This window comes from Odontomachus brunneus, unplaced genomic scaffold (assembly GCF_010583005.1).
Source record: "Odontomachus brunneus isolate Ranch 3 - 2012 unplaced genomic scaffold, Obru_v1 Obru_scaffold_010, whole genome shotgun sequence".
Lineage (NCBI taxonomy): Eukaryota > Metazoa > Arthropoda > Insecta > Hymenoptera > Formicidae > Odontomachus > Odontomachus brunneus.
In genome coordinates, this window is record NW_022639460.1 from 3,180,363 (window position 1) to 3,196,564 (window position 16,202).

The window sequence follows — 16,202 nt, forward strand, 5'->3', positions numbered from 1 at the left end:
ATATTTAGAGTGTATAAAATAGAATGTATACAACATGAGAGAAAATACTTATTATTATTAAAATTATCTTTTACTTGAGATTAAAGTTTTTTCATCCGCAGAGTTTTATATTTAACAAGCATGTCCCTGATACTTGGGATATCTTTATGTGTTCTCTTCGATGTGAAGCTTGATACAAGTGTTGGCACTTGAGTCATAAGAGGACGAATTTTAAGGCTTACCTTCCTTGACCTCCTTGCATCGTTCGTTATTTTCATTGCCGCTCATCTAATTTGATAGCTGTATATGTATGGCTGCTTGCCGTTAAGAAATTTTTCTTAACGGATGAAGTTGCTCATTGAGGAATACATTTTGACAGTGTCAGAGGCCTAGTGAGAAATGACTCGTCAATCGACGTCGAAAAGACGTCGAATCGATGTCGATTTGACGATTTCGACGTCGATTGACGAGTCATTTCTCACTCGGGATATATCATGACAATACACAGATATTCTCAAAAGTTAAAACAAGTAATATTCACATTACAGAAGACGGTAAAAAAAAAATATATATATATATATATATATATATATATATATATATATATATATATATATATATACTTATCATTGTGTAATTTTTATCGTTTAGCTATTTGCACCAATTATTTTTATTCAAGTTTTCACAAATGTCTTGATCGAAGTTTCTATTCTTGACTCGAAAAAAAATTAAAGTATTTTTTACTCGACGCGCAGCTTATTTTCCCGTCGATGGAACTAACATCGTCTCGAGAACACGAACACCAAAACAGCACGAAGGCTGTCAGCGACGTCGTTGAGTGACTCTTCTTGCACCTCATGTATGCATTCGTCGTCGGCTTAATGTGCATTCCGGGCGACGTTCGCCAAAGGAGAATTCGTCCACGCTATCTTATTCTCTTTCGATAGCCGGAGAATTTATCGTGAAGTTTGATTAAGAGGTCGGTTTTCTAAAAGTTGAATCGGACTATTGTAATCAAGTGTCGCTTTATATTCATTTGATACGAGATTCGCTTTTCGCAATATCTTTTCAGTTCCGCATAAATAGAATTAGCGATTTTTGAGAGAATGAATACATTCGACTGACTTTATCTCACTATAATTTGCTAAAAGAAATTCTCTAAAGGAAATCTCAGAAAGAACTTACCTCACACTCGGAAATCCTTATTTCCTCGGTCGCGCGATAACTTGATTCTAAGATCGGATGTCAGCACTATTTCGGGAGCTGACAAGGTCGATTATCGAGCTGCGCTTCCGCGAAGCAGCATTCCCTTCTCTGCTTCATATCGTATTCGCAATTTTCCCAAAGGACGAATCGGTATTCGAACATGCGACTTGTCCATGTTGCTCGAACTTAGCCGCCGGCTAAGAAAGTCGAAAAAGAAACCTCCCGCCGCACAGTGGGCAAAAAGGCTCTCTCGGTGGACAAATTAGTCTAGACGGCATAATTTTTAACCGATTTCAATTTTTTTTAATTTACTCGTTATGAATTGTTCTATAACTTTGTCGAGTCACTTTTTAAACTTAGAGCTTCAATTCAATATGGCGGACACAAAATTATCTTGGAAACATAGAAACCATAAGATATTGAATATGCTTGTACCAGACAAAATATATATATAGGTTTTAAGGATTCTTAATTATATATATGAGGTCAAAATTTTAATTTCTTGCCACTTAAGAGGACCTGAAACGACCCGAAATGTTTTACGACTTTCTGATATTTTCGTACTAACAGTGCATTCAGATTACGTCTTTGTTCACACATTTGTACATATTGCTTGTTAAAATTTAGCTTGAAATTTACATATTTCCCTTATAGAAATATCATACTAAGAGTTATTGATAGTTACTTATTATCCAGTATTTTTAATACTGAAAATACTGATAATTATCAATGATTCTTAGTATGATATTTCTATAAGGGTTTAACAAGCAACGTGTACTAATATGTGAGCATCCTTCCTTATCCTTAAAACCTGTATATATTTTGGTCTGGTGCAAGCATATCCAATATCTTGTGGTTTCTATGTTTCCAAGACCATTTTGAGTTCGTCATTTTGAATTAAAACTCTAATTTTAAAAAGTGACTCGACAAAGTTATAGAGCAATTCATAACAAGTAAATTAAAAAAAAAAAACAGGATTAAAATCGGTAAAAAATTATACCGTCCAGACTAATTTGTCCACCGAGAGAGCTTTTTTGCTCACTGTGCGCCGTCGTTATTTTATGGCGGACAAACAACCCTCCTAACAACGCGACTCTGTTGTTAACAGTGCATCCGTTTACGAATAATTAAGAACCATTTTCCAATCGATGAATATTTCAGAAATCGAAATCGCTATACAAATCTAAGCGGCCCTTTGAGAGTTTGTTTCGCAAAAATATAAATATGTTTTTTCGTAACATTATGCTTATTTATATTTGTTTATTTTTAACCTAGTTTGATTCGGATGTGGATTAAATAAAAATTTTGCAAGATAAATTCGGGATGAATCGATCTAAAAAAACATACGATTTTCTATGTCATGAGAAAATGAAGCTTGTGCGTGAAGCTGCCTTGAAAGATTACATCACCAAAATTCGTCATACGATGACGATGTGTCTCCAAACTGTCTGATGACTGACGTCGCGATGGGAAATTTGCCGGTCAATGTGGAGTAAGTAGATCTGGAAGAGGCTTATCGCGGTATCAACAAATTGTTATCGTCACCACAAAACCATTCTGACGTAAACGACTATATCATCTGCGTCAAGAAGCGTGACTTCCTTCATTGTCGCGATACTTTGTCTCGCGCCAATTTGTCGATCGCCAATGTTCAAATTTAGTACTTCAATTCGTTATATTGCACGCTACAAATCTGAATATTTTAAATATAGCCTAAAGCCTCGTATATAAACAATAACTTTGTGGCGTTCGATCTTGTTTGTAAACTTGATTTTGTGTAAAAAAATATGTGCAAGCAGCACTAATTTTTTGGACGAACAATTTAATGAGACCGTTTATTAAAGCATTATGCTCTTCATACGAACAATTGTGACGATTGAGTGTTAAAAATGTATTCAACTGAATGAACAAAGTGGAAGCGTACACTGAGACAAAAATGTTTGGCATTCGTAAATATAATCGCACACAGAGAAATAATTACAATAAATTATGGCCAAGAAAATGGCTTTCTTTTTTATTAAATTTTACTACAATGTTAGCGATAACCTTATATGCATGTTACTACTACCATCTTATTACAGAAAAATATAGTTGGAGTAAAAAATAATTATATAATTTTGGTTAGACCAAAATTTTTTTCTCTCAGTGTATACGCGATAAAGAACTGTCAATGAAGAAATTTTTTTAGCAAACGTTATTTAATTCTACAGACTTCGTTTCTCCGCGCTAGACTTAAATTAATTACATCGCTCGATAGATCGTAAATATATAAATAGGACACGGTCGAGATGCATCGACGTTCTCTGCAAGCGGACGTATCTTCCGATGCGCGCAACACCACGCGCGTTTGAGCCACTATCGGTCATCGATTTTTCTTTCTTTTTTACGCGATTATATTTTACATTTTACGTACATCGTTTTTATTCGCGCCCACGGCGGTAAGTCGCGCGGACATTCTTACTAGTTTTTAGTCGCGTATAGTCACAGATAGGTCGAAATCGATTGGACCGCGAGGATCTCGAGAGATCGATAATCGCTCGAATGTCTGTGATTATAATGCGGGTCTTTCAACGAGAAAACATCTTCACATGTTGTACTTGATCTGGTCGTAATACATGGTCGTGGGCGGCGAGGTTGACGCGTGATGAATATTCGTAGACACTGCGCCAGGTATATTGGATATACTTAGGCCGCCGATGTTACTCAAATTTAACGAACCCAGTGAGTTCAAAGAGCTCAAGGTCACCGATCCTCCAGGATGCGTTGCGAAGTAGGATGGTTTCCGATCCACGATTCCGCCGCCGGAACTGTTCGAGCTGGAGCTAGAATTGGCGCATTGCATTTTTATCCCTGAAACAGATCCACCGTTTTTATTCGTCTTTCGTTTGTATCTTTTCACACAGTATATCTTGGTAAACAGATCTCAAATTGACATTTCATATACATTAAAATTCACTCAATTGATTGAGAAAAGGGACAATTCTTGCTTTCGGAACTAAGCATGCAATTGACCGATTATTTCGTTCTCATGCTCGTCAATGTACCAATCATCGATGTCCCAAGACATGTTTGCCGCTTGATCGTTTTGACGAGAGACACGCGAGCTCCGAAAATATTTGATACCAATTTCCAAACATTCCGCAACATATGGATGAGATTTCATCCAGTTTTGTTATTCAAGACCGCACGCGGCACAAGTAATACAATGAAGAAAAAAAAGCTGAAAGATCTCACGATAGAAATTGGTACTTAGGACAGGCGTCGTAAATCTAAAGCTCCAGCAGTTCTCAAGTAGCCTTCTCTTGAGCGACCACTTCACTCGTGTCTCAATTTTGTTCCGCCTGTTTTTCTTTTTCCATTCTCTCTCTCTCTCTCTCTCGAGTCCTCCTATTAATTTTCGCTTCTCGTAAGAGAGTTGCGATGATCTCTCGGTACCATCTCTAATCCCTTTATTTTCGATAAATTTGTCTGGTCCGTGAGTTATCGCGGAAACTCGACTGCAGAACCAAGTGTGTTATTTTAACTGAAAATCTCCATTTACTCCATTTATTATCTCTTGCCGTTTCAAGTCACATATATTTAATACGCTTAAATGTATTAAATTATAATTTACAAACGTTTCAAACGTGTTAAATGGCATGATCTAAAGCCGTAAGAAACGTGTGAAAAGAGTTTCAGCTAAATTACACGCTTATGCATTTAAAAATAACACACTTGAGTTCACAATGTACGCGTATCAAATCTGTAGATCTGTAGATCTAAATGTGGTCGTTTATAGTTTTCAGTTTGACATAGTTTCGCACACATTTTACGCGAGAAATAATAGTATTTTAACGTAAGGTAAAAATACCATTGCCCGGATACGTATCTAATCCCGCACATTCTTATTGTTTTAGTCTTCAAATACGACAATTCAAATTTTTAAGATAAAAAAAAAAATATATATATATATATATTACATACATACATACATTGAATCCTATGTTGAAAGTTTAACTATTCGTACTTAAAGAAAAAAACAATAAGATATATTTAGGTACGCCAATTGGTACTTTTATCTTATATTACAGCATCAGATCGATCGGCACTACTCCGATATTAGCGGAAAATTCGTATCGAATAGTATCGTTTTGATTTTCAAATATCAGCCCGCTTTCGCTCTCGACTTGGTAGCGCGGCGTCGCGAGTGGCATCGCGACGCCTCGAGACGACGTCGTGGGTGGTCCGATGGCGCTGCTGTCAGTCAAAATCCCTCTCGTGGATCCAAATGCTCTCGGCACGGCTCTGTGCTCGCGCCAATTCTTTTTCTTTTTCTTTTCGAGAGCACGTATTGCACGCACGCACGAATGCGCGCGCGCGCGCGCGCGCACGTGAAGACGCTGGCTTTCGGGGAGCACAGAAGTCGCTTCTGACCGAATACCGGCACAACAGGCCATAGTTCGGAGTAAAGAGATCGCTCCAGAAATACACGGAGAGCGCTGCGTAAGAAGAGTAAAAAGGCAAGGCGCGTCTGTGGATCGATCTCGTTTACACTCCACTGACTGACGGAAGACGAACAAGAAGAAGAAGAAGTCTGCGCTGGAGGAAGCGTGGGTGGCGCGTTTATCTCCCGTCGATCCGCGTTGTATCGAGATACAGAGAGCAAGAGATTCCTTGCTCACATTGGCAGAGCTAGAGATCACGCAACTTATCCTTGTCGATCGGATAGATTACCGGGGGGTCGTGGAATTATTTCAAATACCGTTCTCGAGATCGTAGAGTTCACACGGACATCGATTTCCTCAATTTTTTACTTTGAAGCCCAATTATCACAAAACATTTGGGATTAAATTGAAAAGAGTCATGAATGGATGGAAGTTTCGAATTAATGTTCGGTGAATCGACTCGCTTTCGGTAAGACAGTGTCGTAAATATTACGGTGCTTCGTTTCGCGGGGTTAAGGCCGAATTAAATCATCTTGTTTACACCTCCTATAAATGTTTACGCGAGAAACGATTCGAGCATACACTTGCCAGCACGCGACTACGTTGGGTAGGCAACAAAAATTGCATTTACTCTTTCAAATTGCCCATTGACTCTGAAGATTGATGGTAATCTTTTTTTTACACAGCGTTATTATCTAATTACCTATGTATATGAAATTATTCATAAGAAAACGTTATATTGAAGCGTAATATAAATATTGAAAAATTCAAGATTAAAAATCCGCGTAAATATATTTGCGAAATGATGTTTCATGCGTTTCGTTACCGTTACCATAAAAAACATGGTGTTAACGAGCATTTTATTGTCGCCCTTGTGTTGGACACGACGTGTTGGCTAAATTAATCCCGCGAGGAGAGGAAACGCCACGAAACGTCTCGTCTTACGGTGCGTTACACGTGTTAGGTCACAAGTTACGAGCTGGAAGCGTCGCATAAATGCGCGTTGTCTTCGTTAATAGTCTCTGTCGACTACGATGCTCGTCCGGTATCTCACCCTACGATGCTTTCCGACAACGAGAATCTTTCAACGTTGTGCTACACACATATATTCTCATTTTAATACGCAATCGACTATTTCTAAGCTAAGCTTTACTCTCTCTCTCTCTCTCTCTCTCTCTCTCTCTCTCTCTCTCTCTCTCTCTCTCTCAATTTAAGATAATTTTGCACCTGCTAAGATAACTTGTGACCAAATGCACGTTCAATGGAATTATATGTTGTCTAGTAAAGAACAATCTCTTCTTTTCAGATGTTTCATTCGGTTTGTTCGGAAAATTTCAAATGTAAAGAAAGGATGGAATATCCGATGAGATGGTGGTTTCTCTTTGCAGGACACGGCGCCTGAAAGGTCGTAAACTGTCTCCGATTTTCCAGATGGCCCCTAAATGACGTCGCGACCCGTCAACGTTGTCCTCGCGATGTAAAGAGGGCTAAAAGATTTCAGGCGTGACGTCTCGTTGCAGTTGTCGCGATCGCATTTTACGATTGCATCTTTTATCAAACGCGTACTCTTTCAGTCCTTTGCGCCTGAAAGGCGCACTCGTGAGCACTACCAAATCTATACTACATAGTAAATCCCTACATCTTTCAAGACACATTTCATCCGACTAGAAATTTATTCCACAGTTTTGATCAGATTGATCAGTCATTTTGTTGGTTTGTTGACTGGATGATGTTGTTGGGTCCGAATTATTGGTAAGATCGTATCATTAATAAGGCCTTCCGACTGCCACGCTGCGTGTGGACTCGCTTTACACAAGATAAACTCTCACCACTTTATTAACATCACTCTATATAAGATAACTATTTGGGTTGATCTGATCCATGGGATAAATTCCTAGTCGAACAGTTTCGAATAAAAACACTCGTCGATTCAGTATGAAAGAATAAACTCCGTATGGGTGAAAAGTCACTCGAAAGACTCGGTTCCCACCCTAATTTTCGAGTGGAGTTTTATTCCAAGAAATTTAGAGTCAAACTAAAGAATCGTTGACATAATCATGGATCTACACGACTCTTGACAAATCAATAGCGACTTACCGTGATCCGTGACAGGTGTCTGACAACCGGCACTATGCGGCGAGCTCACGTTCGCCACTGGACTGCTCCCAGCTGGTTGTTGCTCCTGCATAGGCTGCATGGCGACGTTGACGCCGTGTCCGACGTTGTTATTGACGGCCCCTGCGAGGCCATAACCGACGTAATAATCCTGTCCAGGTGCTTGAGTAGTGGGTGTCGAGTTGGCGCACTTGTAATTCATCATGGCTTCGTCTTTGTAGTCGGCGTGATGGTGATGTTGCTGTTGCTGCTGTTGCTGCTGATGATGATCCTTGACCGAGGAGGAGAAACCGTCGGTGGCAACCGTGGGTCTGTAGGTCAATTGGTGATCCTGACTTCTGGTTCCGAACGATCCTGGTTCGCTCTTAAACGCGACCAGCTCTCCATTCCGGTACACCGAGGCTGCCGTCGCTGGTTCGCCGGTCTTGTACGTGACTTCGGTCGTCTTGTAGGTGACCTCGGCGATCGGCGGAGATTTGTACGCGGTACCGTCCGGATAAGCCCAATCGGCAGCGGAGACTGCGGCTGCCGCAGCCGCCGCGGCCGCGCTCGGCGCGTACATGGCGTATTCTTGGTAGTTTTGATATTGGTGGTTCTGGTAACCGTTGGTGTACTCGATGCCGCCGCCGGCCAAGTTCTCATAGCCAGGAGTCTGCACGCCGACGGGACCGGCTGGGCCAGAATAATACTGCGGGTATTGCGGCTTCAACGCCTGGCATTTGCGTCGGAAGCCGCGCGGCCGTCGCCGAAAGCTACCCTCCTCGAACATGTACTCCGTGGACGGGTCGATGGTCCAATAATGGCCCTTGCCAGGCCTGCCCAAGCCTTTGGGTAGCTTGATGAAGCACTCGTTCAGGCTGAGATTGTGTCGCACCGAGTTCTTCCAGCCCTGATAAGTGCCGCGGAAGAACGGGAAGCGTTGCTGCAGAAACGAATAAATCTCGGACAGGGTCAATCGCTTGCCCGGGCTCGACTGGATGGCCATCACGATCAGCGCAATGTATGAGTACGGCGGTTTCTCTTGGCGGCGACCGCCGGGCTTCCGCGGCATCTCGCTGCTCGTGGGGTTGCACATCAGTGGGTCCAGGCTCTGCTCCTGCGGCAGACCCGCCGCCATCGGCAGCACAGATCGCGCGGTCATCGTAGACGAGTTTGGATGCGCGACGACGGTTTGCTCCTGTTGGTGCATGCCGACGTCGGACTCGTTCTTCATGGCGGTCAATCTCAAGCTGTCGACGGCGCCGAGGTCGCGCGGTATCGACGGCACGATCACGCTCTGGTCCATCGAGCAGTCCGGATCGCTTGTCCGATCGTTACAGACCGATAATAGCAGGCATTCTACGTTCAGTCCAGGCGTCCGTCGCGAAATTAACGGCGACGACGACGTCCAGCACAGCGAGGCACAGACGCTCGACCACGAGGGTCACACGGGCGACGTAAAGTTGCAAGTTTCGATGACTTCTCTTCTCGGTTGAAACCGGTCACAGGGAGCGCGGTCGCGGGCGCCGCGACGCTCCCGCGCGGAGCAACGAACCCGCGCGCGCGGGTACCACCTCCGACGAGAGCGGCGTGCTCACGGATATTTACACCCTCCGATGTAAATTGTTTGCGCGATTTCGTCGCGGCGCGACGGAGGGGTATTCAATTATTTAGACTCGCACCCGACTCCGGCGGACAGCCGCGGACTCGCTGATGCGCCGCTAAGTGTTTTCGGATGACTGCTGTTCGCTCGCTCACCAACGGCCGGAGCGGGATCTCATCGCGGATGACGTTAACAGCATCAAGCATGACTCTCTGTTATGGGCGTGCCGATGGGGCGAGGAACGCGATATTCGGATTGGCCGCACTCTGACGTTTAGCCGAGCAAGCACGCGGTTACGACCAATGGGTGTCTCGAGAACGAGAACTGCCTTCGCGCTCGGTCTCGGATGGCTTCTGCGTCTCCTTCGTCCTCGTTATCCCGCGAGATTACGGAGAAGTAAGTTGCATAATGACGTTATTATTTGGATTCGGTAGTACGGTGCCGTCGTCGTACGCGCGATTACGTCCTACGAGAGCGCTCCGAATGTCGATGATGTTGTAAGAATAGAACGGAACGCCAGAACATAGTCGCACACGGCAACGGTGAGTAACATTCCAAAGTTTAAAATGTTGCATCCGCTCCGAGGAAAGATACTCGCACGAATTGGATGAATTCTTCGAGACCCAGAAAGAGAGAGAGAGAGAGAGAGAGAGAGAGAGAGAGAGAGAAAGCCGTGTTAAATTTGAAGATGAAGGAATGACTGAAGCATTCGGAGTATCATTTAAAGGCATTATTTAAAAGGATAAGAGTATGAGAGTGACTAGCAGAACAAAAATATCCAAAGGTGGCACAAAGGTAAATGTTGCGACAACCGGTTGTATCAACAGCAATCACATGTCGTACACGTGTAAAAATTCTCACGAGACTCGTGATATTGAACATTCAGGCGCATCTAAATATTCCCCCGTGGCGAGTGAATTGCGAAAATCAGTTTACGCGAAAATTGCAAGTATCGCTTCAAGAGGATACCGCTATCTTGCAAGTGCTGAGTAATGCGTCCGTCGTCGGAACCGCGATGCACAGCTGCGGATGCATACGAGATAGAGGAAAGGAAAAGCTATTGGTCTACCTCTTGGCCAACGGGACGTACGCTCGACGTACGCCCCGCCTGTCTCTAGTACCGCCTTATGATATTGCCTCGCGGCGAGACCTCTTCGTGTGCAAAGTGCAATTTCTCTCGGTGATGGCAAATTTCCACGTTTTTCACGAAACTTTTTGCCGCTTATTTCCCCAATTTTTTTTCCAACTCGAGGTTAGGAGTGTCACTCTGCTTCTGTATCGCTACACTGACACCGGAGACCAGAGCTACATGTTTCATATTTCACAATTTCGAGATTACAACTTTTTAGGCAAAGATCAGGAATAGAGGTCTCCTCTATTCAAAACGTTCTGTAGCATATAAATTCGTATTGTATTTTCTAGTTTCCTCGGACTAGAATCTCACTTAAAACAAGCGAAAAGTGGCAGTATTTTCATTCAAGATACTTTTGAAAATACTGCCGCTCGAAACCACAAGAGTGAATGTTTTATTCTAGATTAGAGTGGATTCTGACTTCATACGAGCGAATGTTTCAATCGATTAAAGTGAATATATCCCTCTGATGGAGAATACATTAGATGCACTTTTCAATTACGAGTGAAAATATTCACTCAACGATTCAGAGTGGAGAATTCGCCCTAAAGGAATAAAAGACCATTCGAACGACTTGACTGTCACTCTGCTTTTCGAGTGAAATTTCACTCTGAGAAATTTAGAGAGTAAATATTATAAATTATTTCCGATCGCGTTTCGCTTATATTATTACTGCGCGCGTCTCTCAACAAGACTCACCAGACCAATGATGCGTCGTCGCTCGATATCGGGACGTCGTCGATGGAAGTGCCAATGATGGTCGATCAGAAAGACATGTTTATTCGTCTTTGCGCGTGATCGAGTGTCGAATGACCGAAAGCAATGACAGAAAGAAATAGTTCATGCCTTATCATCACGTGCCGCTTTACGTGCTTCAGTTTATTGCGATCCTCGAGAGACGATCTCGTAAGGATGGCACTTTCGAGTGGTCGTAAAAAGGGTATTTTACTCGTAAAATATAAGAGTTTGCCAAGACACAGTCTGTTGAAAGAGAGGATGTCCGCCCGGTGGAAAACGGTGACCGAGTTGCGGTTATAAAAAGTTTGAGTGAGTTGATTTCCGTCGAATTTTTCTGTAATTTTTAATATTAGCGAGAAAAGGCATCCGAGATTCCGTCATCAGACGCTTCCTAGCAAACTTTTACCCTACCGTGCACTTCCGTGTATCCTTCGTAACATTGAAGATCGGATCACGCGAGGATATCGGAGCACACGATGAATGCGCAGCGGAGAGCCCAGGCGATGTGGACCACGAATTCTCAGGAGAAGTTTGTTTGCCTTGAGGCAAACGAGCCGACGAAAGAGGAGCAGCGCGGCCATCTTGTCTCTGTCTTCGTACTTCCTTTCTGTCGACGCTTCGCTCGCAGGACTCTGTACACATCTTCATACGATCTGATGCAGATCATCCAATCGCTTCCTTCACTCGTATTTACTAACGCGTCTCAAAAAGTAAGGGAACAAGATGGGTAATGCGATAATGGGCCTCGTGTCTTAAGGGGTGAGAGTTCAAGTGCTGCGGTTCTCGAGACGTCCCACTCTCTCCTTGCTGCGCTCCTCTCGAAGCTGAGAAAGCAACCCTCGTAGATAGTAGCACTGTTTATCGTTTTACTACTTTCGAGCTCTCCCGTAACGTTTTCCGCGACAGCCTCGAGTGCCTCCTCGAGAGAAAATAATTGGTTCCTGTCGTAAAGCAAGAAAGAAAAATGGAGCAAGTGTAAGTAGAATGCACCTTGAAAGTGGTGAACAAATATCCGTAAGCGGATTTGAAATCGATGCGAATCGATTGTCGCATCTTTGGGTTCGTGCTTATCGAAATTTCGAGCGCAACGGCGGCAGTTGTAGGCTCGAATGGCTCTATTGCTAGAGTCGCGGATGCTTTATTTAAGATAAAGACGCACCACGAAATCGGGACCACCCCGGGAAAAGCCGTGTCGGTTGCACGTGTGCTCGTAGGGAAACCGCAGACCGGAACCAGAGATTACGGCCGGCAGCGTCTCACACGCGCTCATAACGAACCTTCCGCACGTTTACATAGGCGGCGGTGGCCCTTGTAATTGGTCTTTTGATTGTTTCGTCCCCGAGAGAACGTCTCTCTCTCTCTTTCTCTCTCTCTCTCTCTCTCTCTCTCTCTCTCTCTCTCTCTCTCTCTCTCTCTCTCTCTATCTATCTATCTATCTATCTATCTATCTATCTATTTTTCTCTATAACTTCTTTCTGTTGGATGCAAAGTCAAAGTCTATCGATAAGTGGAAAAAAGATGAGTTGTCGTCAAATATCAGCGTCTCGACGTCTCAACTTTGCACGGAAGAAACAGTATGGTTGGTCCACACATAAATCCAGTTGTACCAACCAGATTCAATAGTGAAATACGGAACAACTATTAATTATGTGATTTCTACCAACCACAGAGCAAACGCTGAGTTAATGACATTGCAGCAGTGACGATATCAAGTTGGTTCAACCAGTGTGTGTTCATATAAATGTCACCTTAGCCGATTTCTGGTAACCAGATTACGCACAATCACATTGATGTAGTTGATGTGTCAAAGTAACTGATATTCATATCAACCGTACGCGTTGCTATGATACAAAAATCAAGTTCTAGCATATTTATATCGATAAACGACGATTGAGTAACCGAAACGGACAAGAAAGATGCTGCTAATAAGTGAAATAAATGTCGAGAAATCCGGCAAAACAGCCGCGCACAACAGGTGCATTTGTGAATGGCTAGACTACTCGAAAGGCCGACGGGGTACGGTATCGAATGCGCGCTAAAAGACGAGGAGAGGGTTCGTAAAGGCGCAGCCGCCGATCGACGGCGACGGTATAAAATTACGGTATCGTGTAAACAGAGAATCTCGTCGGCGCGTCTGATGGCGGCTTGGGTGGCCGTCGGGGAGCTTCACGTGTTCTCCGCAAGCGCGGAGGCTGTAACGGCGAGAGCGAACGAGCGAGAGTTCTACCGCGACAATAGCTCCGACGACGACGATGACGACGGCGACGATGATCGACGGGTAATATTGTATTTATAGTGTTTTCGTTTTTCTTAGAGTCTCTCGCACGCCCTACTTGTAAAAGCGCGATTTCTCGCGGAGATCCATCAGCGAGGACTCCGAGGAGATCCTCCGAGTTTATAGGCCGGCGATTTCGCGGTCAAATGTAACTACAAATCCCACGATCTGCGTATCCTCGATCGCGCGTATAAAATTTGGCGAATCTACAAATAAGTGATCCGTCGGCGAGCGCGAGTTCATGCAAGTCGATTTTTGCGGCATGAGAAAAAGTATTGCGAAAAGCCGCGTGATCGTGCAACGCAGAATCGATGATACAACGACGAGCTCTGACGCACCGTTAGGATTATTTATCGCCCAACTACCCCGTACGATTTTCGACAGAAATCCGCGGTAGCAGAAGAAGAGCCCTGCGCTTTCCGAAATAACCAGCATGGCCGGATAAACGTGTCTTATTTTGAGAGCTAGCCTTCCCTCTCCCGCTCTCCAGTCTCGCGGTGCTCCACCATCTCGTGCTCGATCTTACGCAAAAGAAACACTATCCAGACACCGCGCGGCCGAGGATAGGCCGTAGAAATTGTGAAGGAATTACAGCAGCTCGAGGGAAAGCGGAACAGACGCGGCGGTTTCGCTCGTATTCGCGCTCGTCTCTTCTACATTTTTAATCGCTCAGTCGTTTCCCAACTTCTCTCTTTGTTTCTTCTTACGGTTTCGTTACTTGTCTTCACGAAGAAGGGACGTCAGATACGAGCGGAATTATATGGGTTTCCCTTCCGCCGGGGAGATTTTGAGTGCGACTTACCCTTGAAGGTAATGCCGCCATCGACGCGTCCCCTCTCGCATCGAACTGTCTTCCTGCAAACTTAGCGATTTTCAATCAATCGGGTTTATTATTGTTGCAAAGCGATGCGTGGAATTAAATCGGTGCCGTAGGACTCGGGAGCGCACGACGCCCTAAGAGCGTGTCGAAATTTTTCACTGTCCACGCCTGCGTCCCCGTGGAGCTCGGCTGTTTACGCTACGCGTGTATCCCACTTAATCCAGTGTTTTGGTGTTTACATCTTGACTACCGTAGGGGGTTGTTCCGACACGAGACCTCTTCCTCCCTCCATCCCTTCTACCCTCCCCCCCTCTCACTCTCTCTCTCTCTTTCTCTGACGTCTTCCATCTCGGGTGTTCATACTTACTTTTTCCTCCTTCCCGTCGGCGCGAAGCAGGTCCTCGTAGGATATATTTAAAAACGATCTAAGCACCTTTTATATACAATGAAAATAGCGAAAAAGAACGCAAATGCGCGAGCTTGAAAAACCGAGATGTCGTAATTAGTAATGATGATTGTTCCGATCAAAGGGCACGATTACAAGTGCGAGGTGTAAAAAATAGTATCGGGTGCAACTCACTTGAATCCTCGTTCTCCTCGCGCACGATCCAAATGGAACTTACGGCGTTACAGCTGCGGCCATCTTGCTGCCGCGGGACTTAACAGCCTCGTTAAACATTAACGACCGTTTGTTAGAAGCCTTCAGCTACCGGAATAGAACGAGAAATCATGAGGGAGATGTGACGCGATTTTGCGAATCATCGCCGTCAATTTGCGACTCAATTCTCCGCGATTCGATACTTTCCGAAACGTATTATTCAGCATGTGCTCACATAATGGCAAATGGCCGAAAATAGTTCTAGTTTACCAAAAAGTGCTAATTAAGAACGAAATAAAGGGTAGTTTAACTTGATTAATTGAACACTGCGCAAAAAATGACTGAATACTTTAAATGTTTTTCGCTCGTAAGTACGCGATTAATCGCGTACTTATGACGAATCTCATGTCTGCAAAATTAATGACAAATAGTTTCTGTGCATCACGTACCACTTTCCAGGAACCATTTGCGATGAACCGGAAGATATAAATCTCAACTCTTTCTCCCACCTTCAAACGGTCACCATGTCGAAGATATCAAGACCGACGTTCTCGCGTGAGGCGCACGTGATCTCACGAGATACGCGGACAATTCTTTCCCGTTGACGTGCTGTTTACAGGACAGAGTATCGTTACGAGCTATCGTACGTGAACCATCTGTCTGAAACGTTCGGCCAGAAGCGAGAAGTCGAACCAAAAAAGTATCTTTTCTTGTCTGCTATTGCGTTTGTCTCGGTACTTATTTTGCGCATTATGTTTCTTATCCTCGCGCAAATTAATTGCCCATAATAAAATAAACGAATGATAGATGTATATTGAGAGGATTTGGTTTTCTATTTTTTATCTACTAATACTTACTGTGGTAGAAACAGATTCATTCGATCTGTTGTGTAGTGCAACTGAAAGGAATGAAAAGTTCTATAGGCTATAACTTCCGCAAAAATGAAGTTAATGAGATAAAGCGGCAAGCGTTTTACAACATCAAAGTCTCTAATTTTCAAATATATGTACTTTTGAATATCATATTTACTTACTCTTTATGATGATACGAATATAAATTTAAATTCGTCAAAATTTTTAATAAAGTTTATCAAACTGCACAAATAAAAACATCGCACACAAATATTTATGCTGTTCAAAAATATTTCTCTTTAATTTGCATCCTTGCAAATTATTGTATCTTTTTCTTCTCGAATTATTCAACGTAGAAGCAAAAGACGTCTTCTCAATTTTGATCATTCACAAGTGATAAATGAATTGTTGCATATTTGTTAACAAATTAATAGAAAACTAAAAGTTTCTTCTTTAAAACGCATTTATCAAATTGTCTATAT

General features: G+C 43.4%; 2 protein-coding genes across 3 annotated transcripts; one reads left to right on the forward strand and one right to left on the reverse strand.

Moving 5' to 3' along the window:
• Positions 1-3,266: 3,266 nt before the first annotated feature.
• LOC116840548 (forkhead box protein D4-like) lies at positions 3,267-9,575 on the reverse strand. Its single transcript, XM_032807368.1, has 2 exons — positions 7,707-9,575; positions 3,267-4,035 (listed from the first exon to the last, which is right to left on the reverse strand). Exons 1-2 carry the CDS (start codon positions 9,007-9,009, stop codon positions 3,770-3,772), a joined length of 1,569 nt encoding a protein of 522 aa, XP_032663259.1. The 5' UTR covers positions 9,010-9,575; the 3' UTR covers positions 3,267-3,769.
• A 145-nt stretch (positions 9,576-9,720) lies between these two features.
• On the forward strand, positions 9,721-15,913 carry LOC116840549. Of its 2 annotated transcripts, none has more exons than XR_004377376.1 (2): positions 9,721-9,848; positions 15,329-15,913. XR_004377376.1 is itself a non-coding variant. In XM_032807370.1 (2 exons), the coding sequence occupies exons 1-2, from the start codon at positions 13,164-13,166 to the stop codon at positions 15,356-15,358; spliced, it is 321 nt and encodes a 106-aa protein (XP_032663261.1). In that variant the 5' UTR covers positions 12,608-13,163; the 3' UTR covers positions 15,359-15,913. The 2 variants fall into 2 exon arrangements, 1 of the variants encoding a protein (XP_032663261.1); XM_032807370.1 differs by lacking the exon at positions 9,721-9,848 and adding an exon at positions 12,608-13,454.
• The last annotated feature ends 289 nt before the right edge of the window (positions 15,914-16,202 follow it).